Source organism: Streptopelia decaocto (genome assembly GCF_964273445.1).
Source record: "Streptopelia decaocto genome assembly, chromosome: 11".
In the NCBI taxonomy this organism is placed as follows: domain Eukaryota; kingdom Metazoa; phylum Chordata; class Aves; order Columbiformes; family Columbidae; genus Streptopelia; species Streptopelia decaocto.
The window spans coordinates 16162960-16180349 of record NC_138666.1 but is presented as its reverse complement, the minus strand read 5'-3'; the positions used below and the strand labels follow the sequence as shown (position 1 = coordinate 16180349).

Below are 17390 nucleotides of genomic sequence, written 5' to 3'. Positions count from 1 at the left end.
TGGTAGCATCTGCACTCCATTACGAGAGAAGCGTAACGGGAGCCTGCCCTTTGGACTGGGATTCCTTCAGCGTTTCAGCTTTACGGTGCAAATCTCAGTTTCCAGGGCTTGCCAAACGATCCTTTCTGAGTCTGACCAAGAGTAACGGTGCAAACGCCGCATAATAGCTTCCCAGCATCCATGGGCAGGACTCCTGTCAGGTATTGCTTTACGAGGTCCTCAGCAGACAAAAAAGCAGCAAATTGAGCCTTTGAACACACACCATAGTGCAGCAGAGTGCAATCAACACAGCACAAATGAACCCTGGAACACCTCTGCTCAGCCTCTCCGTGCTGCTGCCCGGCTCTGACAGGCGGGCAGTCGCCACAGTGACCGCATCAATAAGGAATGCAATGGTGCACACACGCGGAGCTGACAGCCATCCTGCCTGGCAGAGCTTCGAGTAAGAGCAAATCAGGTAAAAACAAAAAGCAAATCCCTCTAAAATGTCTGCAGGTGTCATTTCTTTTTTAAGCATCAAAAGATTGAAGTACATACTAACCACAGCAGATGAGGTGAAAGAGTAGGCAGTTTGGTGGACAGAGCACAGAGATGTGAGTTTATAACTCTGGAGTTTAATTCCAGCTCTGCAGCTTCTCCCAGCCATCAAATTGCGTTAGGAGAGACACCAGCCTGGTGTAACTCTGTATCAATGAGGTTATACCAGGGATGAGAGTGACAATACTCAGCTGTTTCAGTCACCAGACTATGCATTTAATGGTAGTACAACACAAGGGAACAGGCTGAAGTGCTGCAAGGACATACTCATCAATTTATTACATTTCATGTAACACAGAAACTTGGCAAAGGCACCTTGGCTAGCAGTAGCGTGGGCACAACCTGCATCAGCTACAGCTTGGCATCCTCCACACCATCTTGTTCCTCTGTGTTCCAGAGATCTAGCCTGCCTTACGCTTTCAAATATGAATCCTGTGTTTGCATGCCTGCATATTTCTTCTATTTAAATATGCGATTTGTTCTTAAGATTTTTTATTAACCCATGAATAGATAAATTCTGACTTCAGTTACACAGCTACAAATCTGGAGTAACTCCTTCAAAAGCAGCAGAGTCATCTCTTTGGGGAGACCATCTGACCAGGAAAGGTACGTGAACACACCTCTAAGTACACGATGCTTTGTCTTCATTTGCCTGTTGGTTTTACACTGTCAGATGTTTTTGAGACCGAGTACTGTGGATACCAAACAGAAGCATCTTCCTACAACGTTAAGGTTCTTTTAACTCCTCTCCACACATCACATCAGCATATATCCCTGGTATGATTCCAGCAGTCAACAGGGATACACTAGGGATTATTTTGGCCAGGTTTATTATTAGGGCAGTTTTCTAAAAGATCAGGGCTTATTTTGTTTCCATTTACACTTGCGGTAAAACTCTCATTGACTTCACTGCAAGAGAGATTTGGCCCAACATACCAGTATCCAAACCACCTTCATTTATTTCAATGAAAGCAGGCAAGGAATTAATAAGGCCCAATGTATTTTTAAATCTTAGATTTCATAAATGATCACAAGCATGTAGGTCACAATATATACACAGAACGACACCTACGACAACCACCAGTGGGATCATTAAAATAATTAAGTTAGGCCTAGAGACAAATTCATTTCATAACATGTTCCTTACAAAACAGATACCCCCCTGCTTCATAATCTAGGGAGTCTGTTTTATAAACTTCCTAAGCAGTTCATGAAATATCCCCCTAAGCAGACCAGGTCTACTTGCCATTGCAGGGTCTATATATCAAAAGACAAACAAACATCAGTGACACATATTCAAAGACCGAATATTAAAAGGTAATGCCTTGTCTGCTCCACTGGTACGTTGGTTACTGTGACCTCAGGACACGATTTCCCATACAAAGCTACTGAATGGGCATCTTTACAGAACTCTTCTCCATGTGATGAGGGAGCTGGATGCACAGCACATGAAGAAGCAATCAATAAAGGAGATTCCCCTTTGCTTTCAGGGTAAAGCTGCTACACCTGTGAGCCTGAGCACAGGTGCAGCACTTTACACCACCCTCACCAGCAGGAAACAACCTCCACTAGCAGTGCCTAAAAGGAGGAGACAGGTTGCTCCCATGATATCCTATGAGAGCGGTTTCTTAAAATATGTTTCTAATGCTTTTTTGTGCTACTGTCCTGAAAATGACTGCTGAAAAATACTTGAATTGTGCTGCTAGCACCAAAACACCCCATCAGGTGAGTGGTAAGCAAAGTAACAATGAAAGAAATGATGAAGTATTTGATCAGCTAACTTCAGAAACTGTTACAGAGTGCTAGACAAAGAGTTGAATTTTTGTTCTCCTTGTTTGCTGGCTTTTCTTTGTGAGTTTTGATAAACCAGACTAGTTTTCAGCCTGTTTAAAGCAGGAAGGGCAGAAATTACTAGCGTGCTAAGTGTAACTCAGCTATAGTCATGTTATCCTTGCAGAAGAAGCAAGGAAGAACAAAAAAGGAGACAAGGTCAGCTAAGTTTTGCATCTAAGGTACTGGAGACACTGTTCAACATCCATCTTCTGGACTCCTTTGAGAGGCCGTAAATGACATCCCCCAATTGCAGCCACGCTGCATGAGCTGCACGGAGATGCCTGCTCTTCCTTTTGACTAGGCAAGCTGAATAAGCTAGCAGACAGATAGGAATGTGCAATTTTCCCAGATTCAGGGGTTTTTATCAGCCTGTGCCACGTGTAGCAGCACAGCTACAGTTTTATTTCTGTAAGTCAGATGAGTATGAGTTGCTACTTTCTCTTCTCCATGACTAGCTTGGTCTGCCCCTTCTTAGATGCCCTAATACCCATTTATGCCTAGAACTCCCCACAACCTAGGCTGTACATGTGTACAGCGAAACAGTGATTTCTGAAAAAGTGTTCGTCAGAGACTAGCTAGGCATTATTTTCTTGTATGTTTGATCAAATATTCCAGGGAAACACACAAATAACTCATTCATCAAAAGGACCCAATTACAGTACTGTTTGTAATCCCACAGGGTAAGCTCAGCTTTCTTCTCCAGAGCCCGCAGGCAGTCCCTGGGCAGCAGCTGTGCTGGGCCAGGCTGTGGTTATGAAGTCCAGTAAGGGCTAAACACCTTGTTGTGGCTCCTCACATGCTAGTTGGTAGGTGATCCTGGAAAGGTGGACACAGGTCTGAAGAATCAGTTTCCATATAAATTCCTTCCCTCCTGTCTTCCCCAGGACACTGGGGTGAAGTGTTATGGAGACTGTTCTACTTTACCACCAAAGCTGCTACTCCAACTGTAGAACAACAGCCCTGGGTAATGCAAGGAAATGTGCTGTCACGGTGTATTGCCATGGGCTCTGCCAGACCCTGAATCCAGGATTTTTTCCCCATTAGTGAAAGCCAGAGACAGGGTATTATCATTCCCAGCTGTGATCACATCCCTGTCATGGATTATTTTTATTTTCCACAGAGGCCGAGCCATGCACCCCTCCTCTGGCACAGGTCATGCCCTGGTGCTCCTAGACCCAGGACTGGTGCAACTCCTGCTGCAGCAGCTCCAGCCGGTCTGTACAATGAAATGGTTCCTCACCTGTACTGACTGTGTTCTACCCCACACGCTGCCCAGGGGCTGTGCTGGATGTGTCCTCGCAGCAATGCATGTCTGCCCATAGGAACTGATGTGCCACACCTGTCCTAGAGCTTATCAAAGTGCTGCAAGGCCTTGCGTGACCTCAGCCACAGAGCGCTCATACAAAACAGCAACACTTGGCTTCACAGGTGGGGAAAGACTGGTTCATTTTACACTGTCTGATTCAGTAGCCTGGGAATAACAGTTCTTTCACTTGCTACAGCTCCCACTCCGGTAAGTACAACACCCATGGGATTGTATGTGGGCTTTTGGGAGACAGAGGGTGGGAAGGGGAAAGACCCTTTTTAAAGGATTTTTTTTCCTTGTCTGGTCTGCTGGTCAAAATTCCCTTGGAAACCAAAGAGAGATTTTCCCAGTCAACAACCAAATAAGAAAAAACTTAGAAGACTTATCTCTAAATTGAAGGTGCAATGATGATGAAACCAAAAATGATTTTAATCTCTATGAAAATTCTTATGTTAATTCAGAGAATGAACTGCATATAACCAAAACCTCTGGTTTTCGGCTTATTTACTTGTTCTCATCTGCAGTGTACACCTGATCACCTTGAAGAACGGCGGAGCCGCAGGGAGCCCTGGCAGGCTCACCCTTCTCTGCAGAGGGTGCGCAGTGTCGCTGGATGTGCGCAGTGCTCATGCACCGTGCCCACAACCTGAGCATTTGTAACGTGCAGGAAAAACCCTTGCTCCTGCCTCCTCAGGTGTTTTGCTTTAAAGTCAGCGTACAGTTTAACTTCACAATACCTATTAAAATTAATGAGCTCTGCGCTGCAGCTCACATGCAGGAGCACTTTGTAGCACTTTGCATGAATGTGGGCTGCTGGCTCCAACTCAGAATCTCGTTGCCTTTTGGGAAATACACAACAGTTCATAGCCTCAGAGCGTCAGAGCCTGGTGTCACCGCACAAACAGGGCACTCAACAGCTGACCCCAGTGGGAAGAGTGCCACCCCACGAAGGGTGAAATGTGCCATGGCAGCATGCTTGCCTACATCCTTCCCTGTGCATAAGACAGCATCACTTGGCAGGTGTGCAGGGATGGGGGGGGATTGAATGCACCGTACAGATGGGGGGAGGTGAGGCGTTGAAGAGGTTTGGGACGCAGGTAAGTCAAGGTGGACACTACGGATACCACTGCGGCATGGGGCTGGCAGGAGAGCTGACACTGCTGCTGCTCCAGCCCAGCATCCTGCCCTCCGATGCGCTGTGTTTTCACAGCCACCACTCCCTGGTTATGAACAAATCTTGTCTTCACTCCACTTACAGGCCTTGTTTAAGGCGTGATTTACACCACAACTGCCAGCATGGGGTAAGTGACAAAATTTGCTAATTGGACACTGTTTTCAGGCAATAACATCAATAATACACAGATTTGATGGGAAATGAGCAAATAAGTTGTTATAAGAGTGACACTGGATTGAGCAAGAAATGTGAGATGAGTCTGGAGAATGATATATCCTAAAAATATGCAAATTAGGAATTTCCCTGCTCCTTCCCAAGTGCAGAGCAGGACCCAGTATGGAGCTCTGAGTGTAAATGATGACGTGGAAGATCTGCCCTGTAGCAGGTGTGTCTGAGCTTCTGAAACCACTATATGTGGCTATTCCAGGTAAGCAATCATGTTCTGTCAGGGACAAGAGAGGAGTCCTGAAACTTGGAAAAGCGTGTTCCCTTGAGCTCAGTCCAGGCAAGTGTGGCGGCAGAAAAGGTGGGGAGAAGCAGAAGATCTGGGTGTCAGTGCTGAGCTCCAGCAACTACAGAGATGGAAATGCTGGAAGAAAAAGGTAGGGGAACTAAAAACCTCACATATCTCTAGAGCAGCTAGAACCAGGTGGTCATGCTTAGTAGAAGGTGAGTCTATACAAGAATGACTATTTGTTTTGACAAGAAATATTCAGAGAAGACAGATGCTTTAGGGAACTCCTTTGTAAATCACCGTAAAAGTCCATTAGTTCAGAGGAAAGTGAGGCAGGGATATGTCTGGAAAACTCTACTGTGTCTTGTAACAATGTCCTGGTTTCAGCTGGGATAGAGTTAACTTTCTTCATAGTAGCTGGCACAGTGCTGTGTTTTGGATTTAGGATAAGAATGTTGATAATACATTGATGTTTTAGTTGTTGCCAAGCAATGTTTATACCAAGTGAAGGATTTTTCAGCAAGAAGGCTACAGGTGCACAAGAAGCTGGGAGGGAGGACAGCTGACCCAAACTGGCCAAAGGGATATTCCGTATCATATGAGGTCATGCTGAGTACATTTTTGGGGGGAAGAAGGAAAAGAGGGATGTTCAGAGTGATGGCATTTCTCTTCTCAAGTAACCATTACATGTGACAGAGCCCAGTTTTCCTGGAGATGGCTGAACACCTGCCTGCCTGTGGGAAGTGGTCAATTAATCCCTTCTTTTGCTTTGCTTGCGTACATGGCTTTTGCTTTACCACTTAGACTATCTCAACCCATTACTTTTCTCACTTTTCTGATTCTCTCCCTCATCCCACCAGGGCAAAAATGAGTGAATGGCTGTGTGATGCTCAGTTGCTGGCTGGGGTAAAACTGTGACAAAAAGGTAAGGTCATTAGTTTCTGAAACAGTTAATAAAGCCTGTGCTGGTTTTCTCTGGAAGACAGAGCCTTCAGAAAAGGGGACGGTAAAGCCCAGGTGCCCTGAAAGCTGAGATCAGGCTGTGTGCTCTGTCAGCACCGGCTCAGCACGACTGGGGCTGCGGGGCCAGAAAGCTCCATTTTCCTGAAGAGCAAAGGCTGGGAGCAGGGAGCTCCCAAACACGGTGCGGTGTCAACTGCTGGGAAGGCTCCCTGGTCCGAGCACCCCCACCAGTCCCACCGAGATGTCACCGCTCCGATTACAAACTATTCCTGCTCACTTTTGTCACATGACTAACACCACAGAAAACATGAGCTTTCATAAATACATTTTGAATGATAGAACATACTTATCTTTATTAGAGGGTTACACAACAAATACTAATTAACCAAGAATGTAAGGTAAATGTATTTACCTTTTATAGCAGAACTCACAAACAGCTCATGGTAATTCTCTGAGTTAAAAACACTATTCAGGGCTTTGAAAAGGGCAGGCTTCTGATGAAAGATCTTGTTCTGCTTTCTAACATAAATTCAAAGTGATATTAGAATTTCCAGTGAAATAGAGAAGCCGTGGCTTGCTGTGGTATACAGCGATTTGGAACCTGTACTTCTTTTCCACCTGAAGTCAATGAGATGTCTGCCACTGAGCTCAGTGGGAATAAAGCTGGAAGACCTGGCAGTGTCTTTGGGTATTCCTGACCGCACATTAGGAGCTTGGACTTCAGGTGTGGGGTTGTTTTTTAAATGTAAGAACCATCTCACTGCCTTGGATAAATACAATTTGCAACTCACTCTTAGATGTGCTAGAGCTTTTGCGGCCTTTACAATCTGTCATAGAAATCCATACTCAAGTGTCAATGTGTGAAGAGGATACTTTAGAGGTCCTTTAGGTGAAAACGCAAATGGAATTTCTAGAGGAGAATAATTTGTTTTCTTAGCTGGTTACTTTAGAAATAAGATGTTGCTAGTAAGAGTCACTAGCCTGAATTCAACATTGTTGTTTTTCTTTGTAACTGTAACTCACAACTACCACAGCTGGGAGTCTTGGGGGGAGAACTTGCTGAAAATAAACCATAGAAATCGAGCCTCAGATCCAGGTAAGACAACATCAGCCTCCTTGTACCTCCAAAGCTTGATAACTTTAATGGCAATTTTGGGTCTGCATGGAAAGCAGCCTCAAGTAGCTAAAGTAAGAGGGATTAATAATATTATTTCTGAGATAATTTCTGTGACCACCATCATTATGCTGTTGTTGATCACAATTTCTTTTCTGTTTCTCATTTTCCTTGCCTTTTGCTCTCCGAAACGCCAGCTTTCTTCCTTCTATGCTGTTTCATTCAAAAAGCCAGGTGGAAAGGTGTGTAAGAGTAGTGTAAGGTGAGCGGTTTAGAAACCATCTTTTACAGGGGCTGTTTAACCCTCTTATCCTTTGTCACACCAGTTGTGTGCTGCTCAAGTTTTCTCCTTTTTAGATGAGAGAACTTATGTAGCCCATGAAAATTTACCAGGAAAAGGGCATCTACCCCCTTTAATGTCTATTCTGACACCCTTTACTTATGCGAATTTAATCAATGGACAAACGCTCTACTCACAGCTGCTGCACTAATACAAACAACATCAAAGGCTTTGTCAAAGTTGCTCTGGAACCACTCTTGGATCGCCGAAATGCAAGATTTGGCCTCCGACTTCACACCACCAGCCACTCACTCACGTGAGTAACACTTTGATAACCGAGTCCTTCCTCCCCCTGAACTAGAGCCGACCACGTCACTTGGGAACAGCCGAGTGGGCTGAGCACCGTCAATCCTAACAAATTACAATAAGAAATGTATCACGCTGCCTGCTGTCAGGTGTAATTTATTATCATACCAGAGGGGTGACTGGAGAGCAGGTATAGGCAGGAACTGGTCATACCTATACCTGCTCCTGCTGGGCCTGATCTTGCTGCTGAGAGCCCATGGAAGTCAACGTGAACTGAGTTTGTTCAGGACCTGACAGGATTGAGCCTCCTCAAAATACTATGGAAGGATAAAGATGATTTGATGATTTTCATATTTCTGATTCCCATGTGGTGTCTCTGTGTATGCACAGCCTGGTTGTATTTGTACACATGCTCACATCTGTATGGGTCTTTAAACATCCATGTGCAGTATATCCTACAAGCTAAAAGTCTGCTTATGATTTTGGAGCACAGATAAAGAAATAGAGGTTGTAACACAAATAAACAGGAAGTTTATTCCCATGGCTTTCAGTTTCAGTAAGTGCAAACTGTATTTTATGTGACTGGAGCTAAGATTTAGCAATGCCTTTCAGCACATGCTCACATCTTTTGCTGAAATACAATCTACAAATGTGTTTGATTTCTTAGATTTGAAACTTTTAAGCTCATGCTCAAACCTAGAGTTTAATACACTATCCAAAATAACCCAAAAAGCTCTGCATGTGGTTAAGTATGGCCATGCCTCTGTATGTGGCCATGCATGTTATCTCTGAGCACAAGCTGACAGTGCTCTGGCATTATTTCCAGATGTGTCTCTCAGAAGAGCTGTCTCATTCTTCCTGCACCTGCAGGACACCTGGGATCCCCTTCCCAGCCAGACCACTGTGAAGACACCCTGTGCCGTATGGAAGATACACGAGGACAGTGAGGCACCAGCAGGAGTTCCAGCCAACCCCCACTGAAATAACTGCAAGTACTCTGCCCTAACTGGGAGTGAGAGCAGGCCAGGCTCAATGTGGGGGAACCAGCCAAGGCTACCATGCAGCACTGCAGAGAACCACATTAAAGAAAAAATAAAGACAGTAAAAGAAAAATAAATAAATAAAGTGTACCCTCCATCCAGCGTCATAACGTATGTAGCAGTATGTCCTACTTGGGATGCTGGTGAAGAATTATCTTTTGCTATAGAAATATACATGTTTACTATTTAATCTCTGTGATTTACAGGTCTCATCCTGTAAACTGTTACTCCAGCGAGAACTAAAGTTTCAGCAGCTGAAAAAGCATTTGAGCCTTCTGAGATAACACAGCACTACAAACGTAAGACAACACACCACAAAACATCAGGCAGCACATGCGCTCCGGTCAGTCACAGTTTGGTACTTTTAGTTTAAACCAAGTACAGAACCTGAAGAAATGTCCTTTTGTTATTTAGCAAACAGAAAAATAAAAAAAGGGTTTAGATTAGTACTCCATTCTCTTTAAATAATATCTGTTGAATTTATTCATATTCTCCCAAAGCTTCCATAACTGAAGTTTTTATTAAGTCTGATAAGGGGCATATTTTAAAAACAGTGTCAGCAGTGATATTTTAAAATGTGGAAACAGATGTGCTATTCCATTACAACTGCTGAATCTTCTCTATATTTTTTTATACTATGAAGCATGTCTGCTTCTGTTATGAATCTATCCCCACTGAACAAATTTCTTCTCTATGATTAAAGAAGTACCAAATAGACATCACTAAACAGACACTGTCTATAAAAATCATATTGTTTTGGCCTAACCATAAAATATAGGTATTTTAATAATTGTTTCTTTTCCATAGAGAATTTCAGCAGCTCCCTCTCTTTGGAATGAAATCACAGCCATATGCTTTATGACATCAGAGGCGTTTCAAGGTGTCTCCATAAATGTCATTTATTGCTCGGGAACCTAGCAAATCTGTGCAAAAATCCCTAGTTCTTTTCAATGAAAAATCTTCAAATTAAACCAGAGCTTTACACTGGTTGTCTTACCAAAAAAAGAAATCTGTCCCTTTTGGAAATACTGGCTGTGTGGGTAGCACAAACTCTGGCAATGAAACCTTCTGCTCTGGGTTCTGGTTTGCTGTCAAGCCAGCAGAGCTTCCTTTACCCGGTCTGCTGGGCACCCTGACCCTGCACACCCACCCCTGCTCTTGATGACACACAAGGGACCGACCCTTCTGGAAAATGAGCAGTCTGAATGACAAAAAACTCAACTGTTTTAGTCATCGTAACTGTAAATCCAAATTGGGTATATTTGAACACAGTGCTCTGATACATATGCTTTAACCCTTAAAGCAGCGGCCCCTTTCACGCTACCATCACATGCCTGACACTGCCCAGGATCCTCCATCCTTCACGGTGTCCAGTACCCCACAGGACGGGCAGCCAGGCAAATCATAAAGAGACCCCATGTCATAAACACAAATCTACTCTTACGCCACGTCTATTCATAATTTGACGCATCTATAGTCCACTCTGTGATAACGCTGGCCAGAATGAAATAAATCCTGTTAGATATGTCACCAACCTGTCCAGCACAAACTGGCTGGCTTTCAGCATGCAAGATTCAGTCTAATCTACAGCTGCAAGCAAACAGAGCAGGTCAGCAGCCACTGTCCAGAGGAAATGACCGGTGCCACCGAGGCACGCAGCGGCCACTGAGTTCAGGATTTTGGCTGGCCAAAGGGAGCACCCATTGGTCCCAGTGTAACAGAGCTGTTCTGTTTTCTTAACAGAACAACAGAAATTAATTTCTGCCCTAAATCTGAAGGAAAGAAGTTGCTCGGTACAGTTGGAAATAATCTAGGGCAGCACGCCAACAGGTGCTTCAAACGTACCGGCAGAGCGCAGAAGACGTTGAGGAAGAAAATGAATAGGCTTTCTAAATAATACATAAATTTTACAGGCTTTTTTTTTTCTGTAAAGCCCCAGTGAAGTTACCGTATAAATCGGAAACTGAATTATTCATAAGTGGTGAATATATAATAAATCGTATTTCGCACTGAAATATTCCTCACAGGTACATGCCTCTTTCCACACAACGCACAGAAATGGGCAGCGAGCTGGTGAACACCAAGGTCTTACCTGGAGTCTGGGTACTTTGTCAGGGTAGCCAGGCTGCTGGTGTACATGTGTCCTCCTACATCGATGTGCACGGGAGCGTTCGACTTGGTGAGTTGAGCTGGGAGAGGAATTCCTTGAGCAGCCAAAGGAGAAACCGGGGACCGTGTTAGAGACAGACGGGACATGCTTCTTCCCTCCTGCAAAGGGATGGCAAAAAAGAACAGTTTCTCTTAAATGTAGCAGTGCGTTACCTTTCTTTCCAGTGTGATCACAGATCTAATCAGATCATTTTTGCATCTGCCTGATCACATATTCAGCTAACAAATTATTGCCACCACTGTAATTAAGTGTATTTGCATCATTTTCTTTAAAGTACCAGAGGGGAAGAGAAAGATGCTTATTAGCAATAAGAAATCAAGAAAAAAAAATTTTTCAAGGTGTCAGCCTCAAGGGGCATAAAACAAACTGCAAAATTCTAATTAAAGGTCGCAGGCTTATGTGTTAGATGTGAAATATCCCCTGACAAACGAATAACCAATTTGTGAATTGGGATTCAGGGGTTTTTGCAAGTTTGTCTCAGTAACGAGACACTTCTAAATTAGTGACTTCCTCAGTACCTAAGGCATTTAGTTTATACATGTAGTAAATTTCACATCAAACTAAGATCAATTTTCTGGTTTATTTTCAATAATTGCAAAATAAATAGATAATTTTCAGTTAAGCCTTAATATTAGACATAAAGAACTAATAAGACTGCGGGCACTTAATACCTGGAAGCAGTGAAAACAGAAAGGTACATAAACTGACCCACGCTTTCATGACAAGACGCATTAGAAATCACTGTAAAATCTTCCATGTGAAATTACAAAGTCAACAATCCACCTAACGTTTACTGCCCTAAAAATACTTGAAAATTAACAGAATTTCTGAACTGAATGCAAAAATCCTCAGTTGACATATAAAGCAAAAAATACTGAAATGCCTTAAAAATGAACAGGACAACCATAGCAAAAGAAAATTCCTCAATTCTTTTTTGTAAGAAAGGCACAGCTTATTCTGCATGAAACGTGTGTCTCAAAGCCGATTTCGGTTGAATTGGTATAGACAGCATACATGTCAAACAGAAAAAAACCTTTTATAAAAGTTTAAGAAAATGTCCATCCATTCTCCCCCTTATGGCTAAAGCAACATACGCAAAACATTATAGTTGAAGACATTTCTGAATATAATCTAATTTTCTTGGTATTTTGTTCTGCAAGCATGCTACCAAGCACCCAGGCTCTGCCTTACATCTGACAAGCACTTCACATGCAGCATTGCAAAGCGAATTCCCATTTCTCCCACATTACTTTGACAATGTTTCCTAGAAATCTAAAGCTGGTCTCGCCTTTCTCGTAGCAGTATTTTGCACAAGACGCCTGGCTACGCCACTCGATGAACATGCAATCAGCAACATTCTTTTAAAAACAAACAAACAAAAAATCTGAGCTATATAGAAAGAGATTGCAAAAATCTTAATAGATCTGGACAGCTTCACAAAGTCATCACAACATCTTCATTTACTGTGTTTCATCGTGGTTAGCTCCTAAAAATTTCCTGCATCTACAGCACAGAAATACATCACCCCATTATGAATCCACATCCTTTTCTCTTCGCAGGCTGGATGGACATCCGCACTGAACGCGAAGCAAATACCAACTCTGTCCTAGGACTTCTGTGTCAGCCGATGCGAAATTGGGCATTAACATTTCTACTACAGCACCACCTTCAAGGAAAGTGATTGAATCCTTTCATGACTGAAGACGTTGCTTTCTTGTTTCCCACAAGAGCCTGTTGTGGGCAATCTTCAGTAAATATGTCATACAGCATAAATATAAGAACTAACTTTTAAAACCAACTTAGTATGTAAGTACCTACAGTATTTTAGTGGTGTGTTTACTAGTCTGTGGGTGCCTCATCTGTCTGCCAAGGCAGACAAAGGTTTGTTGTTTTTTTGCCTTCTTACCAAAGAGCACCGTAAACTCATGTTTACTCTGTACTCCTTCACTTAAATGACAGGGTCAGAAGATCCAGGCTGAATGTCAACCCCCTTTGTTCAGACCCCAACTATTATCACTAATGATAAAGGTACAGACCTCGCACGTACAGAGCTGCCTCAGAAAGAAATCTCACACAGTTTCACAAAACAAGTGCCTAATTAGGGCTCATCTGCACCCCTTGTTACAATTTCCAAATGAAATCAAAGGCCTTCCAGTCCTCTGTAAATGCGTCTTACACTTAACCATTTGTCTCAAAATACAGACTTCAATTTTAAAATATGCACAGATAGCTAAAGATCAAGTGATCTCAATCTATTTGTGCATATTTAAACACTGCTGCTATCATAGGATTTTGTTTAATGTTAGTATACCAGTAAATTCCTTGATCTGTAAAGAGTCTGAGATCCTCAGTGAGGCCATACTCACACAGTAGATATTTAATTTATACTATTCACTGGAGGGACCTTTTGAACAACCCTCTGCTTTTGGCATCTCTCAGCTAGAGCATGTGTTGAAAAACCACTTAATTATAGAAAATCACTGGAAAGCTAAAATAGTTCTCAAAGTTTTATGGCTTTTCATACTTATTGAGGGTGCCACTGGCTTTTTGGAAGAGGAGAGGAGAAGGGGAATTAAAAGTACAGGCTCTTCCCCTGGCTGGAGAGGATTCATATAAAAACCATGAATCCTACATTTTTATTAAAGTTGTGGAATTCATTCATTTTCATATGAGCAAATGATCAAGGGGTATCACTGTTAAGCAATATATAAAGGGCACTGAAAATACTATTGCTTGAAAAAAATAAATACCCCCTATTTCTTAAGGTACCGTAACCCTATTTCTAATGACTCCTTCCTCTTCTTAATGTAAAAAGCAGCTAAAATTCATCACACTGAGTAATGTACTTATTTTATGCACAAAGCAAAATCCTAAATGTATTTATCCAGTGAAAGTCTTTATGCACATATTTTCTAATACTGATGCGAAAATTAAAACCTTAAGGGTAAATATCGCAGAAACACTAACAAACTTCATTTATTAAACCATGTAAAATAATCCTTGCTCTTTAGTTGCCTACGACAGGATACAGCACCCCAACTAGTGGCACAGGCAATAACCCTGTTCTAATAAGTAACACAGGAACCTGCTGAAGGCAAAATCAATAGAGTCTGATTCCCAAATTATCTGAATATTTAGTTTTTCAAACATTACACACAAAGATCTTTCAGAGCCAGCTTATCTTTTTCTGCCTTTCTAAGCTAACTGCATAAGTACTGCTTGTAAAAACTATTTGCCCATGCAAAGTGAAATAATCACAATGCCATGCTCATTTACACACAAAATGATTTTGTGTCCCATTGTGCTCACAGTTGTTCAGCTCTCTAGGGGTGATTAAACTAGCTATGCTGCTACAGCTTGAGATGATTTCACTGAATCGTTTCTCCATGAAGTTGCTTCTTTGCTAAGCTGTTATTTTAACCATAAAAGGTAAACAGAAGGCAGTTGTAAGAGCTCCATTCAGCTCCGTGCCCAGGGCTATAACCCTAGGGCAGAGAATGCTGAAAGACTGCAGAATTTTCCAGGGTGTTGCCTTTCTTGCTCTAAAGCCTTCAGGAATACTGTTCATTTAATACACACTCTAGATGATACATTTCAGATCCTACTAAAAGAAAGACTTCAAAAGTGTAAGAACTTTTGGGCGGATGAAGCTTTCCCACCTCTGCACATAGCCCGGGGCCATGGTAACCAATACTGCTGTTGATGTTGGGAAAATACAGTAGAAATAAACTGCAGAGAGCAGAGCAGACAGATAGGGACAAGGGAGGTGAAAGGTTGCAGGAAAGAAACAGGCAGCAGTCTGGAAGGGATAACGAGAAAAAAGGGAAAAGAATGAAAAAGGAGGCGGCTCTGAAGGAGGGACAAAGTTAAATCACGGAGCAGGCACTTAAAAGACTGCAGATGGGAAGCAAGCCTAATTAAGGATGTAAAAGCGCTTTGTTTCTAAAGTTTATTGTTGCCAGGATAAAAATTAATTGAAACTAATGCTGTTATTCACTCGTGCAGTTTAATTCCTTCATGCACATTTAAGACGCGAAATGCAAAGGGCAGGTTCGAGGACCTGCCATGGAGCTCTCGCTGTCCCCGGGAGCCGGGCCCGGGGCCGGTCGGGCCGCAGGACCCCGGCTGGGCTGTCGCCAGGGCAGCGCCCGCAGCTGCTCCCGTGGCGGGGCCCTCGGGGAAGCTGTTCTCCTCCCCAGGGACCTGCATCGCTTTACCAGCAGACCCACGAGGGGGTAAAATCACCCGCGGCAGCCCCCCGAGCGCCGCAGCCCCAGCACTCTGGGGTAATAACCGGCTGCAGAAGTTACCCCGGCGCTCCCGTGACTTCACGGCCACGTCTGCCTGTCCCCAGCCGGCGTTTGGCGCAGCCAGAGGGGCACAACTACAGACTTGGCAATTACCTTTGTCTCTATAAACAGGGACGGCGACCGCTCGGGTCTGCCTCCGAGACAACTGCTTACGCCGTGAACCGAGTCTCAAGACAAAGCAGGGAGGGGGGGACTGCAAACCTCGGGCCCGATGGCTCCAAAATTAAAAAGTCCCCAAACATTTGCACACACCTCCACGCTGCTTCACTGAACACTGGACCGAGTGACACAAGAGATGGTGCCCAAAACTTTTAGAGGGGAGGAGGGGAGCACCCTCTGGAGCTCTGGTTGCCGGAAAAAAAAAAAAAAAAAAAAGAAAAAAAGAAAGGCTTTCTCCTTCCCCCCCCCGCCCCCCCTCCGCAACCCGCCTATCTCTGGCAGTCTCCAGTCTATTTAGTGCAAGTTTCACGTCACCCAAATGCCTTTCCCTGCTGATGGTCAGGGAAATCACCAGCAAGCAAGGCACCCGGTCACTCAACTTCTGCCTCTTTCTTTTGAACACACTGTATGCCCAAAGGTAAAATTCAACCAAAAAAAAAAAAAAAAAGCACAACATGGCGTCCTTTACTTATTCCCACATAACAAGAAAGGAGATGTCTTAGATGAATGCAAGGAAAAAAAAAAGCCAACCCCGAATCCCCGATCCTGCACATTTTCCGTGCAGCCAATGGTGGTGAGCATTAGCCAGGCTAATGTATTAATTTTGCAGAAGTGTGCCACATCGCATGCAGGAACAGAAATGCAAACTATAGCCTAGAGTGGTTTGAAGTCTACCCCAAACCAAGCCTTCCACTCTCACTGGCGCCAGAGTTTCATTCACAGCCCGCCCGTGTTTTCCATACGCGGCGCTCCCCATTGTCGCCCGCCTTCCCTTTGTGCCGAGCCGCCCCGCCGCCAGCCCCCGCGCCCCGGCCCGCGCACCCCCGCGCCGCGGCACCCCGCCCGCCCGACCCCCGCGGCTCCGCGAGTACCATGCGAGAGCGCGGAGCGAGCCGCGCTGCCTCCGCCGCGCTGGGGCTTGGCCGTCTTCAGAGCCGGGGCCGGGGCGGCAGCGCGGGCACCCCGGGCCGCGGGGCTCCGCCGGCGCTGCCCATGCTGGAGCGGAGCAAAACAAAACATACACACACGCGCGCACACACACACACACGGCGCTATCAAAGCGGGGCGGCCGCAAACGCGTCCTGTAGCTTTAAAAAAAAAAAAAAAAAAACACCCCCCCCTCCGCCGCTTCTCCTCCGGAGCCAAGAGCCGAGATAGTTTGAAGAAGAGGCACTTTCCAAAAAAAAAAAAAAAAATAATAAAAAAAAAAGGAGCGAGCGAAGGCGCGAGCGTGCCGCGCGGCGCGGTGCAGCGCGATGCAATGCGATGCGATGCGATGCAAAGCACGGCGCGGCGCGCACTGCGCGCTCCGGCCCCGGCAGCCGCGGGAGCCGCCGCCGCCGCGTTCCTTACCTTGAGCACAGAAGCGAGCTGCGAGCCCCCCTTTGGCTTTGGGCTCTGTTGGGTTTGTGTGTGGATGGGCTCAGCTTTTTGCTTTTATTACTATCTTTGCTCCGCAGACCCTGCTGTGATTATTATTATTTTTAAAGCTTCTCTCTCTCTCTCCTCTCCCCGGTTTTGTTGCTTCTTTTTCTATTTATTTTGTGTGTGTGTGTGTGGATGTGTGTGTGTGAGGGGGGAAAAAAAGCCTTTAAATGAAACTGCCGAGGCTGTTATGAGAAGAAAGGCAATAATCCCGTCTCTAAATAACAGAGGGAAGGGAGAAGAGGAGGAAAAAAAGCGAATTCTTGCTCAGGGCTTTGCAAACGCCTGCAGGGCAGAGGATTAGGCTACAATTAGCTCA

The 17390-nt window shown here is 44.4% G+C and overlaps 1 protein-coding gene across 2 annotated transcripts in view; it reads right to left on the bottom strand.

Moving 5' to 3' along the window:
* KCTD15 (potassium channel tetramerization domain containing 15) overlaps window positions 1–17182 on the bottom strand; it is a 44249-nt gene extending 27067 nt beyond the window's left edge. Inside the window, exons 1-2 of one of the 2 annotated variants that reach the window (XM_082062971.1) lie at window positions 17000–17182; window positions 11100–11275 (exon numbers count right to left, since the gene is read on the bottom strand). In XM_082062971.1, the coding sequence (XP_081919097.1) occupies window positions 11100–11263 (164 nt within the window). In that variant the 5' untranslated portion in view covers window positions 11264–11275; window positions 17000–17182. Of the gene's footprint in view, window positions 1–11099; window positions 11276–16518; window positions 16718–16999 lie in introns of those variants that run through there. The other variant, XM_082062970.1, reaches the window with a different exon arrangement.
* Between the last annotated feature and the right edge of the window lie 208 nt (window positions 17183–17390).